At 41.6% G+C, this 19,122-nt stretch overlaps 2 protein-coding genes across 3 annotated transcripts in view; both read left to right on the forward strand.

The window, feature by feature from the left end:
* The window catches only part of LOC117366131 (alcohol dehydrogenase 1B-like), a 36,673-nt gene extending 32,890 nt beyond the window's left edge, over positions 1-3,783 (forward strand). For both annotated transcript variants that reach the window (XM_033957281.1, XM_033957273.1), the window contains exons 8-9: positions 199-337; positions 2,054-3,783. In XM_033957281.1, the coding sequence (XP_033813172.1) occupies positions 199-337; positions 2,054-2,078 (164 nt within the window). In that variant the 3' untranslated portion in view covers positions 2,079-3,783. The remainder of the gene's footprint in view (positions 1-198; positions 338-2,053) is intronic.
* Positions 3,784-14,536: 10,753 nt separating this feature from the next.
* The window catches only part of LOC117356689 (alcohol dehydrogenase 1-like), a 65,582-nt gene continuing 60,996 nt past the window's right edge, over positions 14,537-19,122 (forward strand). The window contains exon 1 of the mRNA XM_033936297.1: positions 14,537-14,583. Within this exon, the coding sequence (XP_033792188.1) occupies positions 14,566-14,583 (18 nt within the window). The 5' untranslated portion in view covers positions 14,537-14,565. The remainder of the gene's footprint in view (positions 14,584-19,122) is intronic.

The following is a 19,122-nucleotide window of genomic DNA, read 5'->3' on the forward strand; positions in this document are numbered from 1 at the left end:
GGCCCACTCAGCTTGTTTTAAGACCCTACTGTCTTTATTCACATGATGAGCCTCCATGTCCAGTCTGTATATGAGAAGATCTAAGCATTAAGAAGTTAGGGTGGATTGATAGCAAGGATTGATACTCTTTTTTTCAGCGGTGGTTTCAGTGGTTCTTTCTAGTATGACCGTTGTGCCTTTTGTTATTGTGTTTTTCAGGCTGGAAGAGTAAGGAGTGTATCCCCAGATTAGTTTCTGATTACATGGCAAAGAAATTTAACTTGGATGGACTGGTGACTCACACTTTACCTTTTGATAAAATCAATGAAGGGTTTGAACTTTTACGCTCTGGACAGAGGTGATTTATGGGAACTGAAACATCAGAATATAAATGCAACAGATGTTACATAATTTTATTTTGAACTCAGCTGGTGTAAGGGCAGCAAGCTGAAAGCTTTATGGTGAAATAATTTTGTAGTAGCCAGAAAATAGTACAATTGTATCACTCCCAATATGTTTTAAAAACTTAGAAGAGAATGTACGACAAAAGAAATAAGCATATAAATTCTGCAGTTAAAAAAGCAGGATCCTGTTACATCCCATCAGGAGTCAATACGATAGGTGTTTTATCTCAACCTGCAAACCGGGTCTAGCAAAAGTCCACCCAAATTTCCTTGCTCCTCCCATATGGCTGAGGAACACAGAGCCCCCTACAGTTTTTATTTCTGCAAGTGAACTGTGCAGAAGTGCTTCTGATCTGCTTTGCTTCTTTTTCTTATCTTTTTTTGCGTAAGTCTTATTCTTGGTGACTGGTACCTTGAAACCCCTTTTGGAGGGGTTTTCTGCCTAGGAAAGGAAGCATTTTCTGCATAGTGACCAGGGTAATTGCACGCAAGCGTACTCGTGGCTACTCTAGGTTTGTAAAAATGAATAATGAAAAATGATGCAAATGTTTTCCAAAAGAAATTATTATTTATTCATTATCAGGTCTGGTTAATCATAAGGTTAATTTTATCATGAGAATTATTACAGAAGCCAAAAGCTAGCCTTGCTAGTAACAAATTCCAACGTTTTACCAGTTATACATCCATATATATCCTAAATGACGACATTCCTTCGCTACAATCTAACTGGTCCAAATTATTTGCTTCCATAATAGTCAGACTACAGCTTCACAGGGCAACTTCAAGTGGACCTGTGGAGCCAGCCTGATGTGTGCCACCATCAGAACTCGGGGGTAGAGAGTTGCGCGGGGACAGAAATCCCATCCGTCCCCACCCATCCCCGCCAAAGTCCCACCCGTCCCCGTGAGGGATCCCACCCGTCCCCGTGAGGAATCCCACCGTCCCCACCCGTCCCCGCGATGGACTCACTTTGCCTTGGCGATCTACCGGTCGATCACGATTGATCTATTGGGCACCCCTGCTCTAGCTGTTGTAAGAAGGTAATTTAGACTCATGGCCACGAAGGTAAGGGGCAGGGAGGGAGAAAGGAAGCTGTTTCAAATTCACTGCTGAATTTTCTGGACCTGGCCAGCTGTGCACCCCCCCTAAGGCTGCACCTGGGGTGGACCGCCCCCCCCCCCCTTTTGGTACGCCACTAGCTAGGATTGCCAACTGTCTGGATTTTTTCAGGTTTTAAAAATTTCATCTACCTGTCTCAAAGCCATATGGACGGCAGTATGTGGATATTTTCAGAGCTTAGCCCACTAGCTTTCCAATATTTCCCCCTTTCTGTGCAGAGACTGTGGTAGAATTCAGCCAATGGGCAGACTTCTAGTAACAAGAAGGAGGGGCTGAGCTGCACGTGCTGTGGGGGAAACTGAGCTCCGCAAACACGAACTCATAGAACTCAAGGAGTTGTTATTTATTTTGTTGTCTTCATTTTGTATTTATTATGCCAAACTCATATCTGCTTGCAACTTCCTACTTGTGTATGATGTTATGCAAATTAGAAGCATCTTTTGACAGTAATAATAGTAACAGATTTTTCTAAATATTTGTAGTAAACATTTAAGAGTACACTGGTATAATAAATTATTATTATCTTACTAATATTATTTTGTTTCTTTAAGTATTCGCACTGTCCTGACGTTTTGAAGTTATCTACACTGGAATGTGGTTGGAAGAACTTTACTGAATTTGAAAGGATCTTCTCATAAATCAATTTCATATGCAGGGTAAAGAGGCACCTCAGATCAGCCATTGGAAAATTATGGACTGGCATCAAGGGGGGGAAAGGAAATGTGGGATTTGGGATGGTGGTGGGGTGTTTCAGTAGTTTTTCCAGATTTGGGTTTGGACAGGATTTAATGTTAGGGGCAAGGAATGCTCTGGAGGGGAAGAGAGAAATCATCCAGGGGGTTGCAGTTCTGATTAGTCACGGGAAGGTTTAAAAGGGCAGTAAGTGGGCTTGTTCTGGGAGGGTTATCTGCTGCTGTGGAGTAGAGGAATCTTCTTAAGAGGAGTAGTTTGCCAGGGTGAACACTAGAGAGCAAGTGCCACATTATAGATTAAAGGCCAAGAATATCAACAGATGCAATAACCTGCTTATGCTTAACCGCACCTCTTAAATGCTGATAATTTTATGAACTTTAATGCTGTTACCAATTTATGTTAATTAATTTAGGGAGTTATTACTAAGGCATATTAAGGCAAAAATGCATGTTATTTGACCCTTAAACACAACACATATCCTCCAGTTCAAACGCTGAAGCTAAAGCATACAGTTGAATCACATATGCAGGGGAATTTGCCTCAGAAGCTACCGGGCAGTCATTGCTCCAGAGCTAGGAAGAACCCGAATTCCTCATTGGTTAACCTTCAATATTCTATCATAGGCAACCCCACTGTGCCAACTATACCGGTAAGGTGATTAAATATTAATCTAACAAAGTGCAAGCCACACTTATCTGTTGCTTCATGGCAGACAGGCTTGATAATGTGGTACAGGCACTAGTGAAAGCTTTCTCTCCAAACATCCTCCCAAACCTGCACTTTGCTAATGCTGAGAGTCTTACATAGTGAAAAAAATGGTGCTGCAATGTACATTATATTACCGAAAAACACATTCATTTAGGTTACCGTAGAAAAAATTAAAAAAGAAAAAAAAAAAAAGGTTTCCTGCCCCAAACAGCTGAGTGGAAGGAGGCTGCTCAGCTGTTGGGCTTCCCCTGCTGGCTCTGGGCATGTGAGTTGCTCTCAGATGGGAGAGATGGGTATTACGACTAACCTCTGCGTGAATCATTTGCATGCAAACTTTTTATTGCATCAATAGCTCTTTTTGAATCGGCCAAAAATCAGATCAGAGCAGTTCCATGCTGTCTTACCGATCCTCTTTAGTGCATCTAGGCCCTTGTTTACTCTAATAAATACAGTACCTGTCTAGTCTCTGTATCCTGATCAGATTGTAAGCTCTATGAAGCAGGATTTTCTCTTTTCAGTACTGTGCAGGGCTTTGCATGTCAATAGCACTCTATAAATAAATAGTAGTACTGGTAGTACCTAGCAGTCCAAACCCTTTTCATGTGCAGTGTAATGCTGTGTTTCTTTCAACAGTGTATACAATTGGTAAGAAAATAAGAACTGCAAAGAGCACTATCTGATTCTGTTTCATAATTTCTCTCAAGACTCTCTTTTATTGATTCTATTTACATGCGTAAGACTTGATTCATGTAAATATAAATTAATTTTGATTTCTGAAGATGAAATAATTATTATTGCAGTGTGTTCTTGTTATCCACATGTTCCATACTCACAGATTCACTTATTCGTGCAAAATAAAGTATAACCCATTTTTTTGCTATACACGGGCATTGTCAGTTATTCACAGTCATGCATAGTATATTCCCATGAGGCTGAAGATATTCATAGAATTGGGCACGGGTATTGTTACACCAAAAGATTGTATTTACCAAAAAAACACAACTGTATGAAATACATTGATTAAATGCAGACTATAATAAGTGAGCTGTTCTTTACAAGTACATGAAATGATGAATCTGTGGTGGTAGGTAGCAAAAGTGTACAGTAAACAGGGTTGCACAGGAACCCAACTTCCTTTTTCCCATAGGATCAATGCATTTTCGGTATTCACTGGTTTTTCTAGGAAGATAGCCCCAGCGAATAGCAAGAACTCATTGTATTAACAGAGTTATGAAATATCTTCTAAAAGACATGTTGGGGCACTCAGGAGAAGGCACCATAGAAATTTAATTAACCCTATTCACAGATATGCCAGCAAATGCCATTTACCCAATGTCTAGGCACCTTTCATTTACCTCAGATCTGCCTATATGTACTTCTTGCTCAAGACTAAGGGCTCCTTTTACTAAGGTGCGCTAGCGTTTTTAGCGCACGCGGAAGATTAGCGCACGCTAACCCCCGCGCTATATGGAGAAATTAACGCCAGCTCAATGGAAGTGTTAGTGTCTAGCGCGCGCGCTAAAACTGCCAGCGCAGCTTAGTAAAAGGAGCCCTAAGTTAACTCTGGTCTAGACAAGGCTGCAATTCCACAGTTTCCACTGTTTCTAATGGGGATGATTTTGGTACTTATGAAACTACTGTACTGTTGCATAAAAGCTAGCTGGAATGAACCTTATCACAGGGGTGCTCAATATTGGTCTTTGAGGGCCACAACCCATTTGGGTTTTCAAGATTTCCAAATGAATATTAATGAGATCTAATCTAATCTTCTATTTGTGAGTCGCACAAAACTATACAAGCTCCAGGCGATTGAAGAGTAAACAGGGAGGGAAAGGGGAGAAGAAGGGGGAAGGGGACATATAGGAGGAAAGGCGAAAAGGCAGATATTAATTAATTGTCAAAGAGGTAAGTTTATAGGACTTTTTTTTTTTTTTTTGGAAGAAGGAGTAGTTGGCCTCCTTTCTGATAGTTTCTGGGAGATCGTTTCAGGTTTTTACTCCCAGATAGGTTAGCATGGAGTTGAAAATCCGCTTGTATTGAAGGTTCCTAATGGGCTGTAGATTCAGTTGGAGGCAATGGAGGCAGTGCATGCAAATAACTCTCATGAATATTAATTGGGGAAATCCTGAAAAAAACAAATGGGGCCCATGAGGATAGCAATTGAGCACCCCTGCTCTATTAAATAACATTCAATATTTTAACCAACTTTAACTATTGTGAGATACTCCTAACCTTTCCAATACAAAAGAAGCATTTGTTCTATTTATTAAAAACAAAAAAACCATATATGCCACATCCCATCACCCAAGACTGAAGGGAGCATAATAACTGAAAAACACAATGTATTTCTTAATGATCCTAGCCAAATTAAAAGAACAAGAAAGAGCAGAACTTAACAAAGGTCTTTCTTTCTCTCTCTTTATATACTGTATATAGATAGATCTCTCTCACTCTGTCTATGCATTTATATACCAAGGACCCGATATTCATCCACCAAGAAGCATTTTGGATAACTCCTGCAGTTGGCGCTGACCACGAATATTCAATTGAAGTAAAAAAAATACAGGGGGATTTTGAGCTGCTCGTTGCAAAGATAAAAACTGGGAAACCAGAAAATTGTAAAGCATAAGCAAAACCCAGTACTAATATTCTCAAATAACACGCAAAAACGTACAATCAATGATTGAAAAAAATGTATGCTCAGAGCCCCGAAGACCAGGTGGGGATAAAGCCCACACACTACACATCTTTCAACCAATGTTACATTTTTAAGCGTTAAAATATCTTTTTTGAAAGCACATCAAATTTTGAAAGCAGTATTCAATGATTGGATGGTGAGACATAGTGTGTGGGATTTATTCACAACTGGTCTTTGGGCAAACATTGATGCTCTCTGTTCTCTTAGACTTCCGCGGCTGCCATCATGATTGTAGCAGTTTTCTGGATCTTGCTATGTCCATGTAAAAAAAACCAGACTCGGCAAACAGGAAAACTGCTACAATCGTTGATGCTTTCTGTTCTGCCTTGAGGTGCTTTCCCTACCGAGTTGCTTTCAGAATTTACTTGCAATTCATTTGGATGAAATTTTCTTTGAGCATCGATCACTGTTTCAAGATCAGTAAGTTTAATCACAGCTCCAAATGCACAGGGTATTTAATATGGAATTTTGAGCATCTGCAACTGGGAACAAGGAACATGTGCACAGCAAGGGACAATCTAAGAGAACTAAAAATGTAGACATCTAAACAGTGCTGAGCACCCGCTGAGGACAATTTTACAAATGACGCCTATCTTAGACGTCCAAACGGTGCCTAACTCTAGACGTGCTTTGCAGAATCGGGGCCAAAGAGCTTTGCCTGTGACTGTAGTCAGTGTACTGGACAACTTTGACCAGAGAGGTGCCAGGGCTGAGTTAAAAAAGGGAAACATAATACGGAAACCGCTGGGAAAGTAAGTAGAGAAGTTTAACAATCTCTAAAAATACATTTGCATACAGAGGAGGATATAAGTAACTAGAGATCTTTAATGTGACAAGCAGAAGCAGTGAAAGGTCAGAGAAATTTGACAGGAGAATAGTCTCAATGAACAACTATTTTACTCTAATAATATAGTCTGTTGTGCAGCACTAAGTTGAACCTGCCTAAGCTAAACTCAGCATTACAGTATTTGTTAGAAAAAAAAGAAAGCATTCTCTCTGCCTGATTTGGAGTTTTACATTTTATCATTTGAAGGGTTCTTTTTGTGTGAATAATATCTTATTGAGGCTATATTACATAGTAATATAGTAATTGATGACAGACAAAGACCTGAATGGTCCATCCTGTCTGCCCAACCATAGATGCTCTATAAATTAATTATTTAATTTAAATCATCATTGTCTTAGATATTTCTGGGCTAGAAACCCAGAGCTCTGCCATGCTTAGGGTCCATCTACTAGAGTCCCATCAAAATTCACTCCAACCCATCTAAACCATCCTAGCCATAGAAGCCCTCCCCAGCCCATTCTGAACTGAATGGCCATATACGGGACGCAGACCGGTACTGGCTCAATATATACCCATTATTTTCTGAATAGGGATCCTCTGTGTTTATTCCATGCTTTTTTGAACCCTTGTATTTGTGAAGCACCTGGGTGCTTTCAAGTGCATGCACAGTGCTTGACACTAATTTATAAAGAGAAACAAGGCCGCTAGATTCTATTTGGAAATTAGTAAAGGGTGGGGGGTTTTTTGAGCACTGGTCAAGATGACATCTTAGAGCTGTGGCTCCCTTTGCCTCCTTCCTTTCTCAGCAGCAGTATCGCAACATTAGACATAAAAAGCTTTTATTAGTGGTGCTAAGTAGGGCAAGCAAGTCTGGAAAACTGGATACAGTTTTCGTGCAGCAGATATCTAAAAAAAATAAACAGGATCCTCTAAAAAAATAAACAGGATCCTGTCTCATTGAAGGAGCCGTTGCCAGAGCCTGAGAAAGTTTCTTCTCACATTCTTAAATGAAATTCTGCAAGTTAAGAGGCTTGTTAAGGGTAATGCCGATTCTCTGGAGGAACTAAAAAGAAGTGCAAGCAGCTTCTGGGCCAGCCTAGAGGGTGGATTCTTTAGTTGCGCAGGTGACTAAACGCATCTTTCTTCCCAGTGAAAGCAGTGTGGTGCTTAAAGATATGCAGGACTGTCATGTGGATGAGGTCCTCCGGAGGCTCTTTGATGCAGTTGCTTTAGGCATAAAGGCTGCTTCAGTGGCGGCCTTTGTCACGTGTGCCTATCTCAGCTGTAAGGCTGGAGAGTGAGGCTATGGATCTTCCTCAATTCTTTTGGCTAGGTCGGATTATGTTGCTGACGCACTGTATGACCTTATGTGGGTTTTGGCAAAAGTATTGGCATACTCCATTTCTGCCTGCAGGATGCTCTGGATTAGACAATGGGCTAGTGATGCCACTTCCAAGACTACTTTGGCTAGACTTCCCTTTTAAGGGGTAGTTATTGTTTGGCAAGGGCCTGGATGACCTTATGAATTCTGTGGTGGGCCATTGCCCTACGACCCTCCCTGATAGCAGACCCAGGACCTCTAGAGGTTCTGGTCATTCTAGTATTCATGGCTCCCTGCGATCCCTCCCGAATTCCAGTGCCACATCGCAGAGATTTTCCCAGGGCTCCAGGCAACGGTATGCAGGCTACAGATGATCCCAGCCCTCTGCTCCTATTCTGCACCCTCTGCCAAAAAGGTACAATGAGGCCAGATTGAGGAGTACCGCTCTACAGATTAGGGGCATACTCTCAACATTCCTGCCTGCCTGGGTTCACATTTCGTCCAACCAGTGGATCCTGGACATTTTTCAGTATGCTACAAGTTAGAATTTGCCTGACCTCTGACAGATTGGTTTGTGGACTCTCACGGGTTGGCCAGACAAAGCGATCAAGGTTCAAGCCACTGTTCAATGCTTGCTGGATATTCAAGCTATAGAGCCGGTGCCACCCAACCTCTTGGGCTCAAGCAGATACTCTATATCATGCCAAAGAAAGGCTCCGAAGACTGGAGGCCAATTCTGGATCTTCAGCACGTAAATACAGCTCTCAAGATTCCATGCTTTCACTTGGAAACAGTTCAATCGGTCATTGCATCATGGCCCTGGGAGAGTTCCTTGCCTCTCTGGATCTCACAGAAGCTTACTTGCACATTCTGATATTTCTGGCCCACCCCAAATACTTATGGTTTCATGTTTTAGAAAATTATTACTAGTTCTAAGCTCTGCCCTTTGTGCTGGCAATGGCTCCCTGTACTTTCACCAAGGTGATGATGGTCGTGACAGCTTATTTATAGAAAATGGGTCTTCAGGTACATCCTTACTTGAACAACTGGCTGATCAGAGCTCCCTCAATGGCTGAGGGTCAGCGCACGTTGGATCAGGGCCCGATTCTATTCAACTTATTCATAGGTGATATGATCCAAGGGCTTAGAGGAAAAATATCATTGTTCGCCGACAACGCCAAACTGTGTAACATAGTAGTTAAAAACACTTTGCCTGACAGTATGAAGCAGGATCTTCTACTATTGGAACAATGGTCATAGACTTGGCAGCTAAGCTTCAATGCTAAAAAATGTAAAGTAATGCACCTGGGTAAAAGAAATCCGTGCAGAATTTACTCGCTGAATGGTGAGACCTTAGCTAGGACTACGGCAGAACGCGATTTAGGAGTAATCATTAGTGATGACATGAAAATTGCCAATCAAGTAGAAAAGGCTTCCTCCAAGGCAAGGCAAATGATGGGTTGTATCCGTAGAGGTTTTGTCAGCAGGAGGCCAGAAGTCATAATGCCGTTGTACAGATCCATGGTGAGACCTCATTTGGAGTATTGTGTTCAATTCTGGAGACCACATTACCGGAAAGATGTGCTAAGAATTGAGTTGGTTCAGCGAATGGCCACCAGGATGGTCTCGGGTCTCAAGGATCTCCTGTATGAAGAAAGGCTAAATAAATTGCAGCTGTACTCACTTGAGGAACGAAGAGAGAGAGGAGACATGATTGAGACATTTAAATATATCACAGGTCGTATCGAGGTGGAAGATGATATTTTCCGTCTTATAGGCCCCTCGTCTACCAGAGGGCATCCGCTGAAAATCAGGAGAGGTAAATTTCATGGTGATACCAGAAAGTATTTCTTCACCGAAAGAGTGGTCGATCACTGGAATGAACTCCCTCTGCAGGTAATCGAGGCCAACAGCATGTCAGATTTTAAGAGAAAATGGAATATTCACGTGGGACCTCTAAGGGTGTAAAGCCAGGGGGGTGGGTCATTAGAGTGGGCAGACTTGATGGGCTATGGCCCTTTTCTGCCGTCATTTTCTATGTTTCTATCCAGGTGCTGGAGAACCTGGGCTGGATTGTGAACTACAGAAAGAGCAATCTGATGCCCTTGCAGTCTCTGGAATATCTGGATGTTCTCTTCAATGTGCTGTGGACTGCATCTATCTTCCAGAGGCATGCAGACTGAAACTGTGTGCCCAGATTTCTTCCCTTCTGGATAAGCTGGCTCCTTCAGCGTGGGACTATCTTGAGGTCCTGGGATCCTTGCTGCCCTGTTGGATGTGGTTTCTTGGTCAAGGGCACACATGTGTCCTATCCAACATGCCATACTCTCTCACTGGGCTCCGCACAAGGATGCTTTACAGACCTATCCTCCCTGGACTCTGGAGGCTCAGGCCAGCATGGTTTGGTAGCTTCTCCCACAGTCACTCTGCAAGGAGTGTTGCACTGCAGAATGCCTCCTGCATCATGGTGATGACAGATGCCAACCTTTGGGACAGGGGAGCCCACTGTAATCATTGTCCCATCCAGGGGTGTTGGACACCCTCTTAGAGGAAAAGGTCGATCAACCAGTTGGAGATGATAGCTATTCATCTGACTGGTGCAATTGCAGAAGACTCTGGAGGGCCAAGGCATCAGGGTTTTCTCTGACAATGCAATGGCAGTAGCCTATGTCAATCACCAGGGAGGGGCCAAAGCACTCTTCTGACTCAGAAAGCCCATCTTCTTTTTCTGTGGGTGGAATGTCACCTCCAGGTGCTATCAATAGCGCATGTGGTGGGAGTCAACAATGTTCAAGCCGACTTCCTCAGCAGACAGACTTTGGATTCGGGCAAGTGGGCCTTGTTCTCAGCAGCATTCCGAACCATAGTGCAGTGCTGGGGTTAGCCCCGCTTTCACCTCATGGCCATTGTAAAGAACAAGAAATCAGATTGTTTCTTCAGTTGAAGATCTGAGCCCAGAAGCGAGGGTCTTAATGCTCAGTGCAGCCATGGCCTCAAGAGCTTCTCCTATATGTCTTTACTCCCTGGCCCATGATAGGCTGAGTCATTCAGCAGATTGTGGCCCATCCAGGCCGCGTCATTCTGATGGCTCCAGACTAGCCTTGCAGACTGTGGTACACAGATCTGATGCCTCATCGCAAGGTCATGACCTTTGGCTGAGCACCCATTCGTACCTTATTACTCTGGATTCAGTTTGCATGGAGGACCTAGGTCGCTTTGCTCTTACAGCATGGCTCTTGAGCGCGCAGCCTTAGAACACAAAGGTTATTCTGATGTGGTCATTGACACTCTTCTCAAGTCTAAGAAGTCGACTACTGTTTCTGCTTATGTAAGGCGTGGAGACTTTCCAACTTTAGTGCTCTCAGGACCAGGTGGAGCCTTATTCAGCTCCGGATATCGGTGGTTTTTTGCCTTTCTTCAGGCTGGTATTGATAAAGGCCACACTGTGTCATCTCTTTGGGTCCAAGTGGCCGGGCTTTCTTGTTTAAGGGTCTGGGATCATCGTTCCTCTTTGGCGTCTCATCCTGATGTCACTAGATTTCTAAAAGGGGCTCTTCACATGAGACTGCTAGTTAAGCCGCCGTTCCCTTCCTGGGACCTCAACCTGCTTCTGTCTAACCTCACCAAGGTTCCCTTTGAGCCACTTCAGGATGCTTCCCTCTTGGACTTGGACACACATGACTGTGTTTCTTGGACTTGGACTCAAGACCATGACTCTTGGACTTGGACTTGACACTCAAGACCGTGTTTCTACTCACTGTTACTTCAGCGCGGTGTGTCTTGGAATGCCAGGCTCTTTCTCCACATCTCGGAGACTAGTATTTCCCTGCATACAGTTAACATAAGAACATAAGAATAGCCTTCCTGGGTCAGCCCAATGGTCCATAAAGCCCTGTAGCCCGTTCTCACAGTGGCCAATCCAGGTCCCTAGTATCTGGCAAAAACCCAAAGTGTAGCAACATTTCATGCTTCTGATCCAGGGCAAGCAGTAGCTTCCCCCATGTCTTTCTCAATAACAGACTATGGACTTTTCCTCCAGGAAATTATCTAAATCTTTCTTAAACCAGTTATGCTATTCGCTCTTACCACAACCTCTGACAATGCATTCTAGAGTGTAACTGTTCTCTGAGTGAAAAAATATTTCCTCCTATTGGTTTTAAAAGTATTTCCCTGTAACTTCATCGAGTGTCCCTTAGTCTTTGTAATTTTTGATGGAGTGAAAAATTGATCCATTTGTATCCGTTCTACTCTATTCAGGATTTTGTAGACTTCAATCATATCTCCCCTCAGCCATCTCTTTTCCAAGCTGAAGAGGCCTAACCTATATAGTCTTTCCTCATACAAGAGGAGTTTCATCCCCTTTATCATCATGGTCACTTTTCATTGAACCTTTTCTAATGCCGCTATATCTTTCTTGAGATAAGGAGCCCAGAACTGAACGCAATACTCCAGGTGAGGTTGCACAATAGAGCAATACAGATGCATTATAACATTCTTAGTCTTGTTAACCATCTCTTTTTAAATAATTCCTAACATCTTGTTTGCTTTTTTGGCTGCCGCTGCACATTGGGTAGAATATTTTATCATATTGTCTACAATTTCTTCCTGCCGAAGGTGATTTTGACTTTCCATGTTAATCAGGAAGTGCATTTGCCTGTTTTTCAGCCAACTGGTTCCAAAACACAAGATCGCCTTATGAAGAAACTTGATGTTCCCAGCGTGCTTCTTCCCTATCTGGAGGTCACTAACGAATTTTGACTCTCTGACCATCTTTTTGTGCTGACTCATTCTATTAAGCAGGGCACTCCAACTTCCGAGGCCACAATTTTCAGTCTCCTGTTTCCATCAAGACGCATTCTACCCGGAGTCTGGCTTCTTCATGGGCCAAAGATAGAGCTGTCTCCCCTGTTTTATAGAGTGGATGTGGCAGCGAGATAGAACTCAATCTTTGGGTCCTCAGTCTTACGGGCTGGCGCTGTAATTCCACCCTAGCATTTTGGGGACTGCTTTTGTACGTCCCATCTGTCTAGAATGTCTCGCCTATTGCACTAGAAAAAAAGATTATGGGGTTCATAATTGAAACAGAAATACATCTATAATCCTGCCCAAATCACCACTTGGATGACCTTAAAGACCTAGAATTAGTCATACTGCAAGTATAACCAAAAGTTTAATGAGACTACCTAGACAGAACTTATTCGTACTGACTTAGGCCATCTAAAAACAGGCCTAAGTGGCCAGAAGGTATCCAGACACAAAGTACAGACCCATACACACTCTCCCAGTGATCATTGACCCCCCCCCCCCCCACACACACACACACACTGCTATAAAAATTGGAATAAAAACATACATACCTGCCTCTAGAAAATCAGCACCTGGCATAGGAAAGCCTGGTAGAGCTGCATAGAGGTTGCTTAAGTAATCTGGGGGTGGGGGGTGGGGGGCTAGTGAACCATAGAGAGGAGGACCCAGGCCCATATGCCATTCTAACCACTGCATTCATAATGGAAAATGTGAGTTTACCACCCCTCAAAAAAAAAAAAAAAACCCTCTACTGTACTGCCATATATAGGTCACACTTGCAGCCATAAGGGCTATTGGAGTTGTAGATAGGTGGGTATAGTAGGTTTTTGGGGTATTTGGGAGGGCTCACCATGCCTTGCAAGGGAGATAGTGATGAGATGTTTATGTGGCACCCTTTTTGTGAAGTTCACAGCAGTACCCTGTAAGATGCCCCACTACTCTATTGTCATGTCTTGGTGGCCAGTCCATCACTTTGCTGGCCCCTCCCATTCCCAAAAGGTCTTGTTCTAGCCGTTTTTGACTTGGGACAAATTTTTGGACGAGAATGGGGTATAAAGATAGACAACTTAGAGATCTGGACGATCAAATGGCTGGACGTACAAGTAGATGATTCTCAAAAAAAAATATTTTGGGGGGACATATTTTTCAAGAATGGACTTTGGATATGTCCGACTTTGGGCGACTAGCGACTTGGGCCCAAAATGGAGTTAGACTTTTTTTAAAATTATATCCCTTCACGTATATACCCTGGTAAGCTCTTTTCCAGACATTCTAAACTCCTGCCCTGTCCTTCCTGCACCTGACTACTGTCTTAATCTGTTTCTGCTTCTCCGGGTTGTTTCTTGGATGCCTGCAAGCCTTTGGGGGATGGTAAGAATACTGTATATATGTTACTCTTTTATGCAGGAATAGTTTCTGAGTTCCTTTGAGGTTTTTGTTGGCTGTTTGCAGCTGATGTTCTCTTGTAACTTTTTGAACAGAACGGTTGTTTCTGAAATTGATTGCCATGGGTATCTCTACTTCAAGTTTATTTAGTGACTCTCAGTGCTTGGGTACTAACTGTAGGTGAAGCTAGAGAGCACAGTGAAGAACAGCAGAGGCATAGAGAAAAAATCTGGAGTAGATTCCTTCTGCAGATGGATGCGGCAATTGAGACACAACCCATCTGTCTAGAATGTCTCACCTATCTGTTGCAAAAGAGCTTACCAGTGTAAGTACATAATATCTTTATTAAGGTTAATAAAAAGCATTACAAGTTATAACTGGAACACAACAAACATGTCAAAGATCACATGACAACAAAGTTCACAATCAAACCAATAAAATCAATATCCAAAGCACTTGGGATTTTTCTTTTTTGTTTGCACAAACAGGGGAAGGGAGGGCTGGGAACCAGCACAGCCTAGTGAAGACTCTGAATGATAGGCCAAAGATTGTAGGAGGGATTAAAAACCTTGTACATAAAGAGTTTTGCCTGTGATTATAGTCAATGCACTAGACGATTTTGACCAGAGGTGTGCCAGGGCTGAGTTAAAAAGGGAAATATAATATGGAAACCACTGGGAAAGTAAGTAGAGAAGTTTAACAATCTCTAAAAATACATTTGCATACAGAGGAGGATATAAGTGACTAGACATCTTCAATTTGGCAAGCAGAAGCAGTGAAAGATCAGAGAAATTTGACAAGAGAATAGTCTCAATGAACAACTATTTTACTCTAATATGCAGCACTAAGTTGAACTTGCCTAAACTAAACTCAGCATTAGAGTATTTGTTAGAAAAAAAAAAGAAGAAAGAAAGCATTCACTCTGCCTGATTTGGAGTTTTACATTATATCATTTGAAGGGTTCTTTTTGTGTGAATAATATCTTATTGAGGCTATATTACATAGTAATATAGTAATTGATGACAGACAAAGACCTGAATGGTCCATCCTGTCTGCCCAACCATAGATGCTCTATAAATTAATTATTTAATTTAAATCATCATTGTCTTAGATATTTCTGGGCTAGAATCCCAGAGCTCTGCCATGCTTAGGTTCCATCTACTGGAGTCCCATCAAAACTCACTCCAGCCCGTCTAAACCATCCCAACCGTAGAAGCCCCTCCAGCCCATCCTGAACTGAATGGCCTTATGCGGGACACAGACCGTGCAAATCTGCCCAGTACTGGCTCAATATATACCCATTATTTTCTGATTAGAGATCCTCTGTGTTCATTCCATGTTTTTTTGAACCCATGTATTTGTGAAGCACCTGGGTGCTTTCAAGTGCATGTACAGTGCTGGACACTAATTTAGAAAGTGAAACAAGGCTGCTAGATTCTATTTGGAAATTAGTATATGATTCAAGCACTTTATACAGTCCCCCCATTTCTTGTTTAAGAATAAATGGAATATACTCAGAAAATTTTCAACTAGAACGAGTGATTCATCAAGGCTGTGCTTTTTCTCCCCTACTCTTCTCTATAGCCATGGAACCATTGGCCCAATTAGTTTGTCAACACCCGGATACACATGGTATAAAATGTGGGAAGTTGGAACAAAAAATATTATTATTTGCTGATGATCTTTTTAATTTAGCCAACCCTGTCGATTCTCTATCGGCAGTTATTAGATCTATTTGCTCGAGTTTCAGGATTTAAAATCAATGTAAATAAATCTGAGATTCTGGACCTCTCTTTAAACAAGAGAAACTATATATAAAATAAAAGTTCCCCTTTAAATTTGCAGAACATCATTTACGCTACTTGGGGGTGAATGTAACTAGAACACTATCTGAATTATATCTGGCTAACTATCCATATTTACTTAAAAGCATTATGAGTGAGTTAAATAGATGGAAACATTTGAATGTTTCATGGTTAGGAAGAGTACACTCTATTAAAATGATTGTTCTTCCCCAAATTATTGTATTTATTCTCTGCAATTCCAGTACAAATACCTTCCTCCTTTTTTAAAGGAATGGAGAAAAAAACTTATTTTGGGGAAGAAATGTATTTTGTGTTGCTGGCTTTCTCCTGAACCCCCCTCCTTTTGGCATTGGAAGAATCGACTTCACGAACTTATGGGCTGGGAGGCCCGTTTGGCCTGTTCTTCTCGTCGCCGGAGCAGAGACTTTGTTAACACTTAGACTCCGTACTTGAACATTTTGACCCCTGAGAGTCGTAGCCGTATCTTGAACAGACTCCACCTTTGATTCCGTGCACCTATTTGCCATTGATGTTCCCTGCTGGAGAGTTGTATGTTTCTTTGGGGGGGTGGGGCGGGGTGGGTGGGGGGGAGGGGGTTTCTTTCTGTGAGGTGGGGGGGGGGGTGCTTGATCGTGGAGGACATCAGAGTCCAGTCCTCCGCGGTTGTCGGGTGAAATTGTATGCCCTGTTTTCTACTGCTGTTGTACTTGCTTAATAAAATAGATTTGAACATAAAAAACTATATCTGGAATAATAAGCATCCAAAGGTTCAGTGTAATATGTTATATCAACTAAAAAGACTAGGTAGAATGGCGGTTCCTCACTTCTGATCATACTATCAGCCAGCACAGTTGCAATATCAGATTAGCTGGAAATATGAGTCTCAAAAGAGTTGGGTGGTACTTGAGCAAAATATATCAGAGGAATTTCCTCTATGGGCAATACCATGGCTGCCCAGTGAACTCCTGAAAAAGATAGCTTCTAATACCGACCCTATTATTCAACATGTCCTCTCATTATGGACTAATCTACGGACTAAATTGATGAAATCTCAAATTTTTTTTCATGAGTCAGCTATAAGAGATGCCCCCTCTTTTACCTCTGGTAAAATAAATAAAGCTTTCTATTATTGGGAAAAACAAGGGTTATGATCTTTGGGTCAATTAATAAAGGATGGAAATATAATCACATTTGCTTATGTGAAATCAGAATATGGTTTAAAAGATTGTGATTTATTTCTTTATAGACAAGTGAAAGATTTTTTTTCATAAGAAAGTAATACAAGAGTTATTCCACTCTCCAACTCTATTAGAGAAGGTATTTATGTATGAAATAAGTAGGGGGAAAATTACTTGGCTGTATAATGCTATTGTTTAAACTATTTTAATTCCTTCAAGAAATAAAGCAGCTTGGGAGGAGATTCTTGGGAAAACTTATGAACAAGATAATTGGAATAAGCAGTTAGGTTCACTATTATGTGTATCTATCTCCAGTAATATGGTGGAGTTTCAAGTTTATTATGGATTTGATTAATCGCTTATTCAAAATTCAAATGTTTATAAGATGCTATACCAATGGCATTATACTCCTGTACGTTTAAAAGCTATATTTGGTAACGGTACAGATGAATGTTGGAGAATATGTGGAACTCAAGGTTCCTTTATCCATATATGGTGGGAATGCCTTAAGCCTAAGGTACAAATTTTTGGGGAACATATAATGCAATTTGTATCAGAGGTGGTGGGATTTCAAGTGTATAAAAATAAGGAATGTTGTTTATTGAATATAGTTACATCGGCGATGTTAATTCATCATAGGAAAAGGATTGGTTTAGTTATGACAGCAGCACATATGGTACTAGCTGCATATTGGAAGAAAATTTTTTTTTTACCATCAATAAAGATAATTCAATGTAAGATAAAATTTATATATAATATGTTCAAATTAACAGCTATGCGAAGAAACCAGATGTCTACATTTCAAAAAATCTGGTCTAAATATAAAACTTGGGAAGAATCTGCTATATTAGAATAATTTATAATGACTTAAATCTAAATTAGTTTAATCATCCTCTGACCTTTGTGGGTAGGGGGGGGGTAGAGGTGGGGGGAGGGGTTGGTGCGATGGGATTTATAGATCAAACTTGGTAATCATAAGCTAGAATGTGATTTTGATTAATTGTTTGTTCTTAATCTGAGATTTATGTTGGAATTTTGTTTATAATGAAATAGGATTTTAATATTCTTCTTTTTTGTATTTTGAAAAAAAAACTTAACGAATTTATTTTAAAAAAAGGAAATTAGTATAGGGTGGGGTTTCTTTTGAGCACTGGTCAAGATGACATCTTAGAGCTGTGGCTCCCTTTGCCTCCTTCCTTTCTCAGCAGCAGTATCGCAACATTAGACATAAAAAGCTTTTATTAGTGGTGCTAAGTATGGCAAGCAAGTCTGGAAAACTGAATACAGTTTTCGTGCAGCAGATATCTAAAAAAAATAAACCGGATCCTCTATAAAATAAACAGGATCCTATCCCATTGAAGGAGCCGTTGCCAGAGCCTGAGGAAGTTTCTTCTCACACTCTTAAATTAACTTCTGCAAGTTAAGAGGCTTGTTAAGGGCAATGCCGATTCTCTGGAGGAACTAAAAAGTGAAATGTTTCACGTTAAACAGCAGATGACATCCCTGACTATTAGAGTGGAAGAAGTGGAGGAGCAGGTGACAGCTCATGATCAGTAGTTACTGGAGCAGGGTTGTTAGTGAGGTGGGATCAAGCTTTAGAAAATGATTTGCATGATTTTGCTTTCTTGGGTTTTCTGAAAGGTCAGAGGGATTTGATGTAAAGTTTTTGCAGCAGTTTCTGCCAGAGGTGCTTTAATTGCATTTTGACCCGCCTGTGGAGCTGGAAAGGGCTCTTAGGGCACCATCTTTTAAAGTGGCAGGCAGTAATAACCCTTGGTCGATTGTTGCTGTTGACAGTGGTGTACCAAGGGCGCAGTGGGAGGGTGAGGGGGGTGCTGGAGTGGTCGCAGATCTGTGGTCTGTCTGCATGCGGTCGTCGGCTTTACCCCCCTGACGTCAACTTCATGTTCCAGGGTAGGGGACCAGCAGAGCCAACAGGTGTGTGTAGGTGGACCACAACCCCCATGACCTATCCACGCACCTTCCCACTACCTAGAAATATTCTGTCCAGAGGAGAGTGTGCTCTGCCTTGGGTTCCTGCCCCACTAAGTACTGCTCTGCCAAATCGCGTTCCTAGTTTCAAGTTTATTTAAAATTTACTATACCGCCTACTCGAGACTTCTAAGCCGTGTACCAATAAAAGTATAATTTAATCTAAAAAAGACCAAGGGAAAAGAACGATTCAAGGATAAAACAAACGGGAACAAAAGGGAAGAAGGGATAGGAACTCCAATTAAT

This window comes from Geotrypetes seraphini, chromosome 1 (assembly GCF_902459505.1).
Source record: "Geotrypetes seraphini chromosome 1, aGeoSer1.1, whole genome shotgun sequence".
Lineage (NCBI taxonomy): Eukaryota > Metazoa > Chordata > Amphibia > Gymnophiona > Dermophiidae > Geotrypetes > Geotrypetes seraphini.